General features: G+C 47.6%; 1 protein-coding gene across 1 annotated transcript; it reads left to right on the top strand.

Moving 5' to 3' along the window:
* The first annotated feature begins 192 nt into the window (after positions 1-192).
* Positions 193-14,307, top strand: LOC135826971 (uncharacterized). The gene is made up of 3 exons (XM_065339496.1): positions 193-340; positions 5,108-5,308; positions 13,599-14,307. The coding sequence occupies exons 1-3, from the start codon at positions 223-225 to the stop codon at positions 13,760-13,762; spliced, it is 483 nt and encodes a 160-aa protein (XP_065195568.1). The 5' UTR covers positions 193-222; the 3' UTR covers positions 13,763-14,307.
* The last annotated feature ends 1,017 nt before the right edge of the window (positions 14,308-15,324 follow it).

Genomic DNA, 15,324 nt, shown 5'->3' with positions numbered 1-15,324 from the left:
GCCGTGGATCATGGAAATCCATAAATGTAATCAAAAATGGTGGAAGATTTTGCTCTGCGACTTGCATGCAGGGTTCAAAATGAAAGTAAGTGCGCTGAAAGCTTAGCCAACAAGGGGAAACTAGGGCCAGCAGTGAAAGCTTATTTTCGTGTTGCTCTCATTCTGCGTACAGCTGTAAACTGCGCTGTACCTTCTGTTGGTAACGGCACTGCTGATAGCACCATGATCCGGTGGGGAAGCAATGTTTCCTTTTCATGCAATGAGGGCTTTTTGCTAAAGGGTGATGCCACATCAACTTGCACAGTTCATGGGAATCTCACTTCATTACCGCACTGTGAAGGTAAGTGCTGCCGCTAACACTAGTATGGGGCTGGCAACTGAAATCCTCCCCTGGAGGAATGTGCTTGTATTGCAATTCCCAATTATGTGTACATGTTGTATTTCACACTGCCACACACAGACTGCTACATGTAGTATCCCTGCCCGACCAATACGGAAGTAGTACGGAACTAATACGGAGCTTTGCCTGATGTATATTTAGTGTATCTCCGTATGTAAGCGTAGGGCGTCTGCTGCATTAAAGCGGCTGCGCATTTCTGTTTTGAGGAAGATTAGATTAGATAGCAACGAAAGCTAACTCGAAGAAGAAGAAATCAGCCTCTAGGGGAGCACCTGAGAGAAAGTTATTTAATTGCCGCTTCTTCTTTCACTAATAATTATATCTCAGGTGAGTACCTGAAAGAAATAGAATAAAGGATAATTCTTGTTGATTACACCGCGCCTACCACTCGGCTACCCATTACACTACATGCATAATCGGTTGTGCACTCGAGTATGAAAACTAGGGGTTGGATTTCAGGTGCCAACACTACGGATAGTTCATTAGAATGGTAGCAGGTCACTCCGCATCCTGGTGCACAATAAATCTTTCAGAATCATGGTCTTTCTTATCAAACATACACAATAACACAAAATGAACAATGTTTGAAAGTCTGATTATACCTGCAGTGCTGCTACATGCTTATTTTTGCCCACGCCAAACTGGCTTACACTGACGAATCCGCACACCCTTTCAGTGCTGATGAAGAGATATAAAAATATATAAAAAAGTAAATTATCGTGGCCGTTCCCGAAGGGAACTCACGACGGCCGTTAATACCCGGTTAACCCTAGCGGCAGATGCAGCGCCTAACGGTGGGGGTGAGTGGATAAGTCTCACAACCACTGGCACAAGTGCCGAGAACGACCCCATTAGCTGCGTCCATGTACCCCTTGTGCCTGGCCACAAGTTTCCAGTTGACTGTTGGTGGCAGCACGGCTTGAAAAACCGCTCCCAGGCAGGACTTGAACCAGGTAGGACGAAATATCTCGCTCTGTAAATGTGTAAAGTGTACCTGAACGGCGGATGACGATATATCTCGCTCCACTGCCCACGCTATAGTGTGAGGTGCAGACATCACTGTACAAACTGCCGTAACTTATGTCAACGGCGGCCAATTTCCAAACACGATACACCGTTGGAAAGGTATTGAGCTCAGCATCCAGTGATATAAAGTCTTTTGCGACAAAACTAGATGTGAGTGAGCGGTGACGAATAGAATTGGAAAAAATCAAACTATTCTTTCTGGCATTCACTTCAAACTTTTTGCTCACGACTTGCTTTTTTAGGGGTTTCCATTTGCTACAGAGCATGCATGTTGGCCATCAAAGAAAGCGCTAGGATCTCAGCTTTGCAGCGCAGTTTGAATCGTGAAGTTTGGTTTAGTTCGAACGAGATGGCGAACAAAAATGTATTATGAAGTTTATTATCCGACGGAATAGCGCACGACATTTGGATGTATACCATGGTCCAAACATTGTGTGATAAAAAACTTAAAAAAAGGTATTTAAGACAGCATGTCTGAGAAAACCAGAACATATGTGCAAGTCGGTCTCTCAGATTTCGCTCAAATTTTGCAGATAGGTTTGCTTTGGGGTGTAGATCGCCATTCCAAAGCCCGCGCAAAATCCTTTGAAGGGAACCATGAAATTGGCATACCCCTAATTATTGGCCCAATATTGGCTCGATTTGTATGTCTACAAACGAGCCACGGCACAGCCTACAAGAACAAGCTACGAACTAAACTCCATCAAGCCAACATTACCTCACCTTAGAAGAGTTCTTGGGGCAGCACCACTTAGCCACGCCAGCATCCCGGAAGACGAGGGCAATCATTCCTTGACGCCACAAATTATCGTCTTGAAAATAGCCAAATTACAAGCGCTGATAAAACAGCGAGCTACGTCCTCGATTAGCAAACACTCTACACCGGCAGATACTAGAACACCTCTTCTAGCACTGAGGACATGTCCCCCATCATCCTTTTTGGGTTTTTTTGAAATAAACAATTTTGAATTTTTCCACTCGACCATTCTGAAATACGTCCAAACTCATACCTGCGCAGGAAAGCTCGCCCTCCGCGACGCCTAGTCAGCAATTTCTACTCCAACACCACTCCCAACGCTGCAGAACAAAGTTTGTTGTTGACTCTGACAAGGAAAAGCAGCGGTGATCACTTGTCACTCCAAACAACAAGCTTCTCCTTGCGCCACAAACATTTTTCGGTGCAACATTTGATGCAAAAGTGACTGAATTTTTCCGTGTAGTTTTTGGATTTTACTGCAAGAGGAATGATGATTTCACCGTGCATCTTGCAATAAAATTCAAAAGCTGCGCTCAGGTCTTCAGTCACGTTTTCATCAACAGTCGCACAAAAAATTATTGGTGGCGCAAGGAGAAGCTTGTCGTTTGGAGTAACAAGTGATCACCGCTGCTTTTCCTTGTCAGAGTCAACACTACACTTTTTTTCTGCGGCCTTGGGAGTAGTGTTGGAGTAGAAATTGCTGAGGAGACGTCGTGGAGGGGCGAGCTTTCCTGCGCAGGTATGACTTTGGCCGTATTTCAGCATGGTCGAGTGGAAAAATTCAAAAAGTGTATTTCAAGCAAACCCCAAAAGAAAGATGGGGGACATGTCCTCAGCGCTAGAAGAGGTGTTCCACTATCTGCCTGTGTATAGTTCTGGCCAATTGAGGATGTAGCTGGCTGTTTTGCCAGCGCTTGTAAATTGGCTATTTTCAAGACGATCATTTGTGGCGTCAGGGGGTGATGGACCTCGTCTTCTGGGATGCTGGCGTGGCTAAGCGGTACTGCTCCAGGAAAGGTGAGGCAATGTTGGCTTGATGGAGTTTTGTTCATAGCTTGTTCGTATACGATGTGGCGTGACTCGTTTCCAGACTCATAAATAATGTGATATTTCGGCCATTTTTGAGGGTATGCAAATTTCAAGGTTCCCTTCAGAAACTTTTTCAAGGGCTTTGCACAATCGATCCACACCCCAAAGGGAACCTACCTGCAAATTTTGAGCGAAATCGGAGAGATCCACTTGCACACATACTTTGGTATTCTCAGACATGCTCTCTTAAACGTTTTTGCCTGCCAATTGTATATGTCATAAGTCCAGTCTATCAGGAATCAAGAAATGAACAACGAGGAAACGTTTCCGGTCTGGAAAGATGTGCCTGCTGAACAGCTGAAGCAAAACTCCGTGAAGTTTGTCTGCCCCCGGTACATCAAAATCTTGGATGTGGCTGAGGCGATTGCGGCCTCCGGCTATGATGACCTCCTATCGGTACAGAGAAGTGCAAATAGTCGATGCATTGTAACTTTCCTGTCCAACGAGAGTGCGATGGCCATGGCAGATCACGGCATTGAGTTGGACGGAACCGCCATTCTTGTCCATTTTTTCACGGAACCCCTGGTTGAAGTCAGAGTCTTGGATGCACCAATCTGGGTCTCTGACCAAGATCTCATTGTCTGTTTGGCGGGTAACGAGACATGCGCAGGCACGCAGGGAGTACGGCATGGGCACATTGTCACGAAATCTGGATTGAGAGTTGCTACGGGTATACGACATTTGACCTTCAAGTTAAACAAGGGCACCCACATCCAGTCCGTCATAAAAACCCAGGGCGGGCTGACTGTACGTGTACGCTACGATGGTCAGGTGCGTACTTGCAATGTGTGCAACAACCCTGACCACCTCGCAGCACAATGCCCAAATAAGGGCATAAACGCACGTGCACCACCCCGTACAGGGCGAGCCCCACCACCACCAGCTGGGGAGGCGTGCAGTCGAGGCCCGTCTGGCAGCACGGAGGTAGTTGAGTCATCCACGATAATCACACCTCCACCAGCTGGGGAGGCCTGCAGTCAAGCCAGCACGGAGATAGTTGTAGCCGTACCACCACCAAACACGTACAGTCAAGCCCTGCAAAGTCCAACCCCTGCCAGCACTGAGGTGGTCGCAGCCGCAGTACCGCACACAAGCTTGACCCCAGCAAAGCCAGCAGCGTCGCCAGCCGCCAACACGGTCGCCTGCACCCCAGTCACGCCGCCGAATGCTCTGGCCACCTCCAGGGGGAAAACCACACACCCATCACCGGACACTGAAGACGATGGCTTTACTCCAGTGAAGAGGGGAGAGAACTCCTTTCGCCCAGGTAACAGTGCCACCTCGGAATGCCAGAACAACGACACAGACCCACAGGTCACGTGGGCTAACGAAGTCAGTGCGAAAGAGGTCGAAAACCTCCTCAAGCGGATCCGCAGACGCAAGGGCAGCTTCTAACCGGTCTACAGCCACAGACGTGCAGCCACCACTCTCCCCTCAGCTCAGAGTCATGGGTCGATCAATAATCGGGCGCGAATGTTGAATACGAAAAGGATGACTGACGACGCATTATCCAGACATTACAACGGGAACAGGTAGGTTGGGGAAAGACATTTATTATAGACGACGAGACAAGAGACCAAGACGAACGAAACGACTACATTGAAGAGGGAGAAAAAGAGCAAGTCTGACCGGCAAGATAAAGGGCCTGGGAAGCTATGGCAAATATGGGCGCGCAAGTAGCTACCCAGGCCAACGGAACAAAAGGAGACAAAAGGTGAGTACGCAAGTGCATGCAGGCCAGCTAGAAAAGGTACGGGAGGTGGTACCTAACAGTACGATAATGTTTAATATACAATCACCTGACCTTTGTTTGTACGTTGATGTGTGGTCTCCAGCTGTATCCGGCAACCAAAAAGAAGGAAATGTCGCGACAGCGGGTCTTATTGTTGGAGTAACGTTTGGTCTGGTTATCCTGCTGGGGATTATTGCATTTGTTGTGTATCCGAAAAAAAGCAAGAATACGGCAGTCACACTTGTCAGCCGCGTCAAAGTCAGGCAAAAGCTCTTATCCCAAACCTACTCTGTTAGTCCGTCAAGTGAGTATTGTTGCTGTTGCTGTTGTTGTTGTTTTTGTTGTTGTTGTTGTTGTTGTTGTTGTTGTTGTTGTTGTTGTTGTTGTTGTTGTTGTTGTTGTTGTTGTTGTTGTTGTTGTTGTTGTTGTTGTTGTTGTTGTTGTTGTTGTTGTTGTTGTTGTTGTTGTTGTTGTTGTTGTTGTTGTTGTTGTTGTTGTTGTTGTTGTTGTTGTTGTTGTTGTTGTTGTTGTTGTTGCTGTTGTTGTTGTTTCAAATCTTTATTCTCACGATAGCCAGTGGCCAATAAGAGATAATAGTGTAAGAAAGGAGAAAGAGTGAGGAAGAATTGTGTGGGCAGGGCCTAGGGGTTAATGACTACTTAAGTGTACGGGCAGGGGTGGTCGCCACACGAGCATACAGAGTTGCGTACTTAAGTGTACGGGCAGGGGTGGTCGCTACACGAGCATACAGAGTTGTGCAACAGCAGGGATATCTCGGATTTGAAGGGAGTACGAGAAAGGATTTCGCGAAGCTGGGTGGGCAGGCAATTAAAGTAATGAAGGGCCTTGTACAGGGGAGAATGGAGACAGCGGTCAGTCCGCGGAGTTGGCAAGTGCCAAGTACGAGAGCGACGTAAATTATACGAAGGTTGCACGTTGCTAGCAGTATGCAGCGAGAGTATATGTGGTGGGGCATAATTGTGGCGCAGAGAATGCGCGAAGAGTATATGTTTAACTTTAAAGCGTGAAAATAATGTTGGCCATTTGATGCGATGCAAAAGGTGGGAGTGTTCTAAGTGTGTGTAAAGGGGAAGGTGGAGACATATTCTGGCGGCTTCCTGCTGGAGTCGTTCTAGCCTGTCAAGGGAAGTGTGGGACAACGGTGTGAGAGCATTGCTCGCATATGAGAATATAGGTAGTATGTATGTCTGATAGATGTGAGATAAAGAATCACTGGTGAGTGTAGACCCTAGTCTAAAAAGAATATTGAAAGACTTGAGTGATTTTTTGACTATGTATTCAACATGCTCCGTCCAACGGAGGTCCTGCTGAAAGATTATTCCGAGGTGTTTGTGTTTTTGTGCTACGGTAAGCGGACTATTCCAGAGGGTGATCTGGGGTAGCTGTTCAGGGGGGCGGTTATTATGGTAGAACGGGAGGATGACTGTTTTCTTTGTGTTAACCAGCAGATGCCATCTTTGAAGCCAGTCTCCAGCTGCTGTGACACTCTGTTGGTTGTAGGTTTCGGGTGCAGTCTTGAAGAGTTCTCGCTATGGAAATCAGAGCGGTGTCATCTGCAAACTGGCTACAGGTGGTGCTGGGATTCTCACATGCGTGTGGAAGGTCTATGGTGTAGACGCGGAATAGAAGCGGCCCAAGAACAGATCCCTGAGGGACGCCGGCAGGGATCTCGAGGAAAGGCGATAGGTCGCCATCCACCTGGACCCTTTGCCGACGCCCCAACAGGTACCGTCGGAACCACTCCAGGGCGTTGCCCTGGACACCATAGTGGGAGAGTTTTGCTAGAAGGCCTGCATGCCACACACGATCGAAGGCCTTGCTTAGATCGAAAAAGCAGGCATTGACGTGTTTCCCGTCGTCTCTCGCAGTGGAGAGGGTATCGACGAGAAGGGCGAGCTGCTGCTAAGTGCCGTCTTTCTCGCGGAATCCGGACTGCTGGTTGGGCAGGTGGGTGTGATGTGCTTGTAGAGGAGTTGATGTGCAATTTTTTCTTGGATTTTTGATGTAGTGCTCAAGAGAGAGATGGGTCTATAATTTGTTGGTTGGGTTGGGTCACCCGGCTTGGGTACTGGAGTAATGGTGGCATCTTTCCACTCCTGTGGGATTTCTCCGGTTTGGAATGATAGATTAAAGAGGGACGATAACGACGGTGCAAGTTCCTTAGCCGCTTCTTTGAGTAGGCGGTTTGGAATAGAGTCAAACCCGGGGCTTTTGTTGGTATCAACTCCGCGGAGGAGTTTTTCGACTTCAGCTTGGGAAGTCGAGATTTCTTGAAGGGGACTGAGGATGTCAGGGGTGGTGTTAATGGCTGGAGTTTGCTCGTCCGCATTGGCCACGGACAGCTTGCTCTGTGAAATGAAGAATTCGTTGAGGGCAGCGGCTTTTTGTGCTGGTGTCGTTGCAGGAGTTGCTTGGCTGACGAGTTCGGGTATGCGTTGTTTTGTAGCTGTAGTTAGGTGCTTCATGAGGCGGTGTAGGGAAGTAGAGGAGGCTGTTGAGTTGTTTACGAAGTCCGATTTAGCACGACGCAGGAGGGTGATGACACGGTTTCTTTGGGCAGTGAACGTGTTCCAGTCGTCAGGCGAGCGTGAGTGAAGGTATATTCTGTGTTTTCTGTGCTTATCCTTGATCTCTTTCAAGAGGCCCTTTGATATCCATGGTCGTGCTGGCACGTTCTTCCTGTCCCAAGGGGGGGGGGGGGGTGAGTGCGAGTAACTTGGCAGTGTTCTTGGGCGATGCTCAGGACATTGACGCGCCAGGATCGCCAGAAGGTGTCAACTGGGCATGGGTCGTGTTGGTTTGGATGGTGGTTGAGATTTGTTCGTGAAAGGGCTTCTCGAAGAAGGTGGATAGTGCTGTCTGTCCATGACCAGAATGTGGTGCTTCTGGATCGTGGAGGGGAGTTGTTAATTATCGGGGGCAGTTGATTTTTGATGTGGCCACTGATAGTAGTGTGATCCGATGCGCCAAACGGTGGAAGTGATTGAATATGAATATCATTGGTGTGGAGTGAGGAGATAACAAGGTCTAGACATGAGAGAGGTGTTTGTCAGTGGATGTAAGTAGGGAATCTGACATGTTGTGTGAGGCCGTATGTGTGTAGCAGAGTTTGTATGTCGTCCCCAAGGCGATCTGTTCTGTCCGTGGTGAGCCACGCACTGTTCTTGGCATTGAAGTCTCCAAGTAGTAGGAGGTCGTCACCTTCGGCTCTAGCGGTTTTGATGCTTCTTTCCAGTTCCGCACAGAAGAGGGTGCCATCGCTACGGGGTGGTCGGTAAATGTTTGCAACAACGAGGGAAAGGTTATCGGTGGAAATTCTCGTCCATATGCATTCTGCTGCTGTCATTGGTATTGTCAGTACCCTTGCGTTGAAACGTTCCGCTATGTACAAGGCAACACCATCACCATAGTCCTGTCTGTCAGCTCCGATCAGCTTGTAGCCTGGGATTGCATAGAGACTGTCAGGGTCTGATGTGTCAGCCCAGGTTTCCTGGACTGCAATGACTGATAGTTCGTTCTGAGATTCAGAGCACGAACGGGTAAAGGTAAGTAACTCGTCCATTTTGTTGAATATGCAACGCACGTTGGTACTGAGAAAGTTCAAATTCACTGACATTGGTATTGTTTTTTTTGGGGGAATTTTATTTTTTATTTTTTATGTTTTTGTCTTTTGGCTAGTTGTTGAAACTTATCTGGACTCAGTATTTCGGGTGTTTCCTCTGAGGGGAGGGCCATGTCCCATCGGCCTTGGCTTTCTCCTCCATGGTCGAATGGCCGTGGCTGTGTCGGCGACGACGAGGACCGCTGGGTATCCAATCCGCATCGTCAGAGGCAACCGTGGTGGCCCCGTCGTCGTGGCCTGCCCCAGTGCCTGTAGGCGGAGGGGTGCCGGACATTGGGGGTGTACTGGGAGCGATTACCTGCAAGCTGGAACTCTCAGCTACCTCAGTTTGGTCGACAGAGGATGGAGTATTGCTCTGTATTTCCTTGGATTCCCCGTCGCTGGTTGTGTTCTCAGACGCACTGGCGCTGTTCATTTCAGCGGTTTGCTGTGTTGCATCCTTGCTACTAGTACTAGTACTAGCAGGGGATCCGTCGGGTGCAGTGCTCACCTGTTCGGCCGCCCCGTGCGTACAGTTGAACTGTGCACGGGCTCCCTGTTGAGCTGCGCTGGCGTACGAGTGTGAACCCTTGGGCTCTATGCGCGTGCGTGCTGAGCTGGTGGATTGATTTGAGCTCTCGGGCTCCGCGCTGGGGTCCGTGTTTGTACAGCTACTACCTGAACTAGCACTCACAACAGCCTCACTACCTCCTGCATCGGGCGCACTTGTACGCGAGCTCAGTTGTGATCCAGGGAGTGCAGCCGAATTGGTGCTCTGTGTATTTGTGGGTGGTTTGTTCGTGGGCCGCTTGCTCGGACACGATCGAGCAAAGTGCTCCCCCATGCAGATCCTGCAGGTGGCCCTCTGGTCCTCGTGACGGACACGAAACTGGTGCTGGTCGGCTGTGCGGACAAATGACGGAACTTGCCGACATCCCTCCTTCAGCTCGATGGTGGCGAATCGCATACCTGTCCCTACAGTAATCCCCGACGAGGTTTGAATTTGACCATGGCGGATGTCTCCCTGGATCTGGCCAAATGCAGCCAAAGCACTGCAGATAACGGTATTCTCGATCCAGATCGGGACATCAAATGGAGTTGTAGTTGTTTGGTGAATGCAGGGCGTACAGAGAAATGGCTGTCGCCGATAAAAAACCCGTGCCCCAGCAGTGCGTCAGTCTGCGTAGCAGATAATAACGTTACCTTTGTGAGGTTAGAATTGGTGATCTGGACGGAGGCGACGTCCGTGTACCCTTGGGTAACAAGGGCCTCGGCTACATCCACTGTCTTGATACCGGCGTGACTGGTGAAAACTACGGTGTTGGCCTTCATGTCTTCACGGGTAAGTGATTTCCATCGTGGCTCGCCATTTCGGGCAGCAGTACTAATGTTGCGCTCCATGGTTGGGGTCTGGCACCCCGGGTAAGCCTCAATCCGCAGAAATCTAGGGAAAAACTGGGAGCGCCAAAATCTGCTTCCTACTCCTACTCAACTTTTGTTGTTGTTGTTGTTGTTGTTGTTGTTGTTGTTGTTGTTGTTGTTGTTGTCGTTGTCGTTGTCGTTGTCGTTGTCGTTGTCGTTGTCGTTGTCGTTGTCGTTGTCGTTGTCGTTGTTGTTGTTTGAATTCTTTTTTCTCACGATGGCACCATCGCCAATAAGAGATAAATTGATGAGAAGGTGAGATTGTGGGTTAAACAGTTGGAAAGTGATTTACATCACTTTGAACTTTACAAGTATGGGAGAGGGTGAGCGCTGCAGGAGCAGATTGAGTTAATCAGCAGTGAGCAGATTTCTTGTTTGAAAGCAGGTCGGGAGGAGACGTCACGAATGCTAGCAGGGAGGGCATTGTAGTATTCTAGGGACTTGTACAGTGGGGAGTCTCTACAGTGATCGGTTCTGGAGGGTGGGAGGTGCCAAGTGCGTGCGTGTCGAAGGCTGTACTGGGCCGTAACTTGAGCGGGGGGTTGAGCAAGTGTATGTGTTGTGGGGCATATTGGTATTTTATGGAGTGAGCAAGGAGGGTGAGCTTCACTTTGCGACGGGAGAACATTGTCGGCCATTTGAGCCGATAGAGCAGTGTTGAATGATCCAGAGGAGTGTAAAGGGGGAGACGGAGGCAGATTCTGGCCGCCTTGCGCTGCATTCGCTCAAGACGGTCAAGGGCTGCGATTGAGAGCGGGGTGACAGCAATGCATGCATATTCAATTATAGGCAGGATATACGTTTTCTAAATGAGAGAGAGTGATTAAGTGTGTAGAGTTGATTTGAGCCTAAAGAGAATATTAAAAGATTTTACGGCTTTCTTCAGCACAAAGTCAAGGTGGGCTGACCATCTTAGGTCGTGCTGAAAGATGATGCCGAGGTGACGATGTTGTGTTACTGTTTCTAATAGGGTTTGGCCAAGTTTTATTTCGGGTAGTCGTGGTGGGGGTCGGTTAGCATGGTAGAACGGGAGGATGACGGTTTTCGTTTTATTGACTAGCAGGTGCCAGCGCTCTCGCCATTCTGCTGCGGCATCCACGCTTCTTTGTAGCGCAGCCTCACACTCAATGTAGCTGCCTGCAATGGCAATTAGTGCGGTGTCGTCCGCGAACTGGCTACACGAGGTTGTAACATTTTCACAGGCAGTGGGCAGGTCAATGGTGTACGCCAGGAACAGAAGTGGTCCCAGGACCGAGCCCTGGGGCACTCCTGCTGGTATTGGTATGAAGGTTGTTGTTGTTGTTGTTGTTGTTGTTGTTGTTGTTGTTGTTGTTGTTGTTGTTGCTGTTGCTGTTGCTGTTGCTGTTGCTGTTGCTGTTGCTGTTGCTGTTGCTGTTGCTGTTGCTGTTGCTGTTGCTGTTGCTGTTGCTGCTGCTGTTGCTGTTGCTGTTATTGTTGTTGTTGTTGTTGTTGTTGTTGTTGTTGTTGTTGTTGTTGTTGGAAATTGTACTCGGAAATTGCAAATTGTTAGCGTTTAGAACATTGCGCATCCCATTCTAACTCACAGAATGGCTAGCACGACTTGAGTTGAATTTCAGCAAGATAATATTTCATTTATTGTTCAGAAGCTTTACAGACAAACTGTTCGATCATTTCCTTGTTGTATTATTTGAATGCCACATCTTTCGCGCATTTTTTTTGGTCTTCATGAAAAATGGTATGCTGAACTTAATTCCGCTTCATGCAAGGGGAACTGATTGAAAAGATTGTAAAGTCCCGAAAAACAATAAACTAGGTCCAAAATTCACCCTGTCTTGGACGATGTCTAAAGCCTGTATCATTACGGTACTTTTATTTGTGTAAGGAAAACGCGTCGCATCACGAAAAAGTTGACTTGAGCTCAATGTGTTTGTCCCATCGTGAGATGAACGCATGATGACTTTCTCATACTCGACATGCACTGAGAACCGGCCTTAATGACTCGGACGTTCGAGGTTGAACATGGCAACGACTGCTGCATGTAGTGTTGTCCGACTCCTACAGGATTTTGTAGCTCACCCCAGCCGTCCCGACAGCCGCTTACGTACCGTACCAGCAGCGTTTGATTGAATGTGCACTAGGCTTTACATAACTTACCACCACTCACTTCTGAAAGCGACACCTCAAATGCAAAAACTCTCTTACCAGCACACACAGGCTTGCTTTGCAGCCCCTATCCTCCCTGCTGTTTTGTTATTGTATATTCTGTTGTCTTCTCCACTTCTGAAGAGTATTTTGTGTACTTAGTAAAAAATAAATATAAAACAACAAAATATGTTGTTTTATATTTATTTATTATTATTATGCGATTGCTCTAGTCGTTCGAATACCCGCGAGATCTCTCAATCTAGGGCGGGAAAACTCCATTTTATTGCTATTGCTCAAACCATTGGGAAAGAATTGGCTTTGAATTTGCAACGTGAGTGGATTGCAGCTGAATGATGAAATGAAGGCGGTGTCCCACACATCTGGTCTATTTATTATTATTAATTAATTTATTTATTTCTGCACCTCGTGGCATGTCAAGACAGCCAATTGAATTGAGGAGAGGGTGAGACCAACCACGGAAGAAGAGAAAAAATAAAATGAAGAGCGCGTGCACAAAGTGGGAAGGGATTAGCAACTTACAAAGCAATGGGATGCTCAGCGCAATAGAGACCCATGATACATAGCAATGTTTATGGTGATTGTGCTCTGCTTTTCACTATTAAAGCCTTTCATGATAAGGAGTGATGTAGCACCGTATGTTCGGAGTATGGTGCGCACCTTTGTATAACGGGCACCCCGAATCTTCATTGGGGGTGCGAACTTCAATCTTCATTGAAGTACATGCATTTCATATTCGGAGCATGGTGCGCAACTGCGATTTAGGGCCTAAAATAGCACATCTAAAGTGCGCACTATACTCCGAAAAATACCCTAGTTTCAATCAGCCATTTAATCTAAATCTTCATCACGCCGCGAATGCCCCCGTGCCAGTCTTCAAACAAGGAAGTTGCTAATTAACGAAAAACGAGCACAAGAGACATTTTGGAAAAGACTACATAGACAATGCACATAACAATTAGACCAAAGCTTTCCCAATGTTCTGAAATGGGTTCATATTTTTGGCAATGTTCAATATCCCCTGACTCCAATGTAGAAATCCAGCCAAGCCATACATTCTTACCACACATGATGCTGGGCGTTGCCCGAAAATTCGGAAAACTATTCATGTTCATTGAGTATCCAAGGAGTGTTGCTGGGATTTAAGGTTACCGTATTTCTCCGAATATAAGTTGTACATTTTACAGTAAAAATGAAGGATTAAAAGGGGGTGCAACTTTCAATCGAGCATGACCTACTACTGAAATCAATATGTCAAATCAATATTGCTCAAACCTGGAAATTGGGGTGCGACTTATAATCAAGTGTGACTTATAATCGGGGCTGTACGGTATGTTTCTGGGCAAGCAGTCCAAAAATTAAAAATATTGTAATTGTCTTCGGTTTGCTCATGATGTTTCTCCAGGTGTCCGCAATACAAATCTAGCCATGCTTGATTATAAATGCAGTGTTGAAACACAGATGAGTCAGCCAAGCAACACGAATAATGACAGCGAGAAAGTCACGGCAGGCTCCCCTTTCGCCTTTGATTCTTACTACTCCACACCGGACTTACATTGTTCTACTTGATAATTTTGTTGTTCTCTCCAACTGATTTCTTCGTTGTGTTCGAACTGTTTTAAAATTAATTTCGTTTCTTTCTTGCTATGTGCCAGCTGCCGAAGTTTGCAGTCGCAGAACTATGTCTTATGTCATTATTGATCATGTGATCACGAGCGATTGGGCTAGCGCTAGGACGGCAGATCTGGTAGTTGGTTGTACGCATGCATACGTGTAGCGTGACTTGCCTGCAACAGTTTTCTGTGATCTGATGTTTGCAGTGGAATCGCACTTGTAGAGTCTACTTTTGACCTCTTCACACTTCTCTTTTTGGCAATGCGTGTCATGAACTCTGCGAACCTTTCTGCTGATCCCGCGCGGGGTTCTCACGGACCGTGCGGCGCAGTACGGAAGTTTGCACTTGTTTCTTTTCTTGTGTCCTTTATAGTTTCCTAGCACCTTTTCGGGACTGTTCCTCTGGGCAAGAGGTAGCCTTTTCATGGTGGCTTTCTTGTTCATGGTGGAGTTTTTTCTTTGGTGCTCGCAGAGTTTGTTTCTTCTTTCTTGTACTTCCTCCGTATACAAAAACTTCGTGACTTTTTTGAAAGGTGTTTTTGAGCAAGAACCTGCTCAACGAACGGCGCCAAAGGCTGTCATCGACAACCCACGTCTATGTTGAGGTTAGTTTGGTTGATCCCGAACAGATTCTCCACGGACGCCTTGCGTGTGAGGACGTTGCGGACAGAAACTCAAGAGTCAAATGAAAAAAACTAACACTTACTTGCTCGAAACTGACACCGTGACGAAGTGTAGCTCGTGGCTGGAACACGGAGTCATGCGGCACTCGCTGCCCTGAAACTGGCCAGGCTCGTACAGTCCATCCTCAAGCGTTCCATCGAGACTTACACTGATTTTTGCGTTCTTTTTCTTGAGAACGATTCTCACCCTGAAATGACTTTCGGCGACTGACGTGAAAGAACACTCATGACACCCACCTCGTCGAATGGAGCATGCATTGTTTGTGGTGTATAGGTGCAGGAAGGTGGTATGTTCGCGAGGTGCATATCGAAAATGATCCGAAAGACTTTGTGATGGTGCCATTCGGCGGAGAACATTTGAATTTTTCGTACGATTCAGAGCAGTCGGCGAAAACGAGCCAGTAACCTGAAAGGAGGGCGTGAACAGGTGTAATTTTCGACAATGTGGTTGCCCTCGACCCTGCTCTCGGACATTCGAGTAATGGTTATGGCAAAATCGATGGTGCTCCAGGTTTTTCAGACGCATTTCTTGACCATACTCAATTTCGTAGATAAACCTGTGCACAGAAAGCACACAAGAGTTCCAACTAACTCCACTGTATTCAGTTCACGTGTTGTCCACACATCCAAAACCCTCCTGGGACCAGGAAAGTGGACAATACCCTGGAGTATAGACGTGCACACTGCGAACACGCCCACGCGCCACTCCTGCACACCCGTGTCGGACATCACATACTGGCCATGTAACGGTGCCGCGGACGTAATGGGCGTGCCCCACACGCTTGCGTTACACACGCTTAGATCCTACATGCACACGTGGAGCACAAACATGTC

Source organism: Sycon ciliatum, chromosome 11 (assembly GCF_964019385.1).
Source record: "Sycon ciliatum chromosome 11, ocSycCili1.1, whole genome shotgun sequence".
NCBI lineage: Eukaryota > Metazoa > Porifera > Calcarea > Leucosolenida > Sycettidae > Sycon > Sycon ciliatum.
The sequence above is the reverse complement of the archived record's forward strand: the minus strand, read 5'-3'. Positions and strand labels throughout refer to the sequence as shown.

Coding starts and splice junctions, on each gene's coding strand:
- LOC135826971 (XM_065339496.1), top strand. CDS start 223: ATGATCCGGTGGGGAAGCAATGTTTCCTTTTCATGCAATGAGGGCTTT. Junction 341..5,107: donor TTCATTACCGCACTGTGAAG/GTAAGTGCTGCC, acceptor TGTGGTCTCCAG/CTGTATCCGGCAACCAAAAA. Junction 5,309..13,598: donor CTACTCTGTTAGTCCGTCAA/GTGAGTATTGTT, acceptor ATGTTTCTCCAG/GTGTCCGCAATACAAATCTA.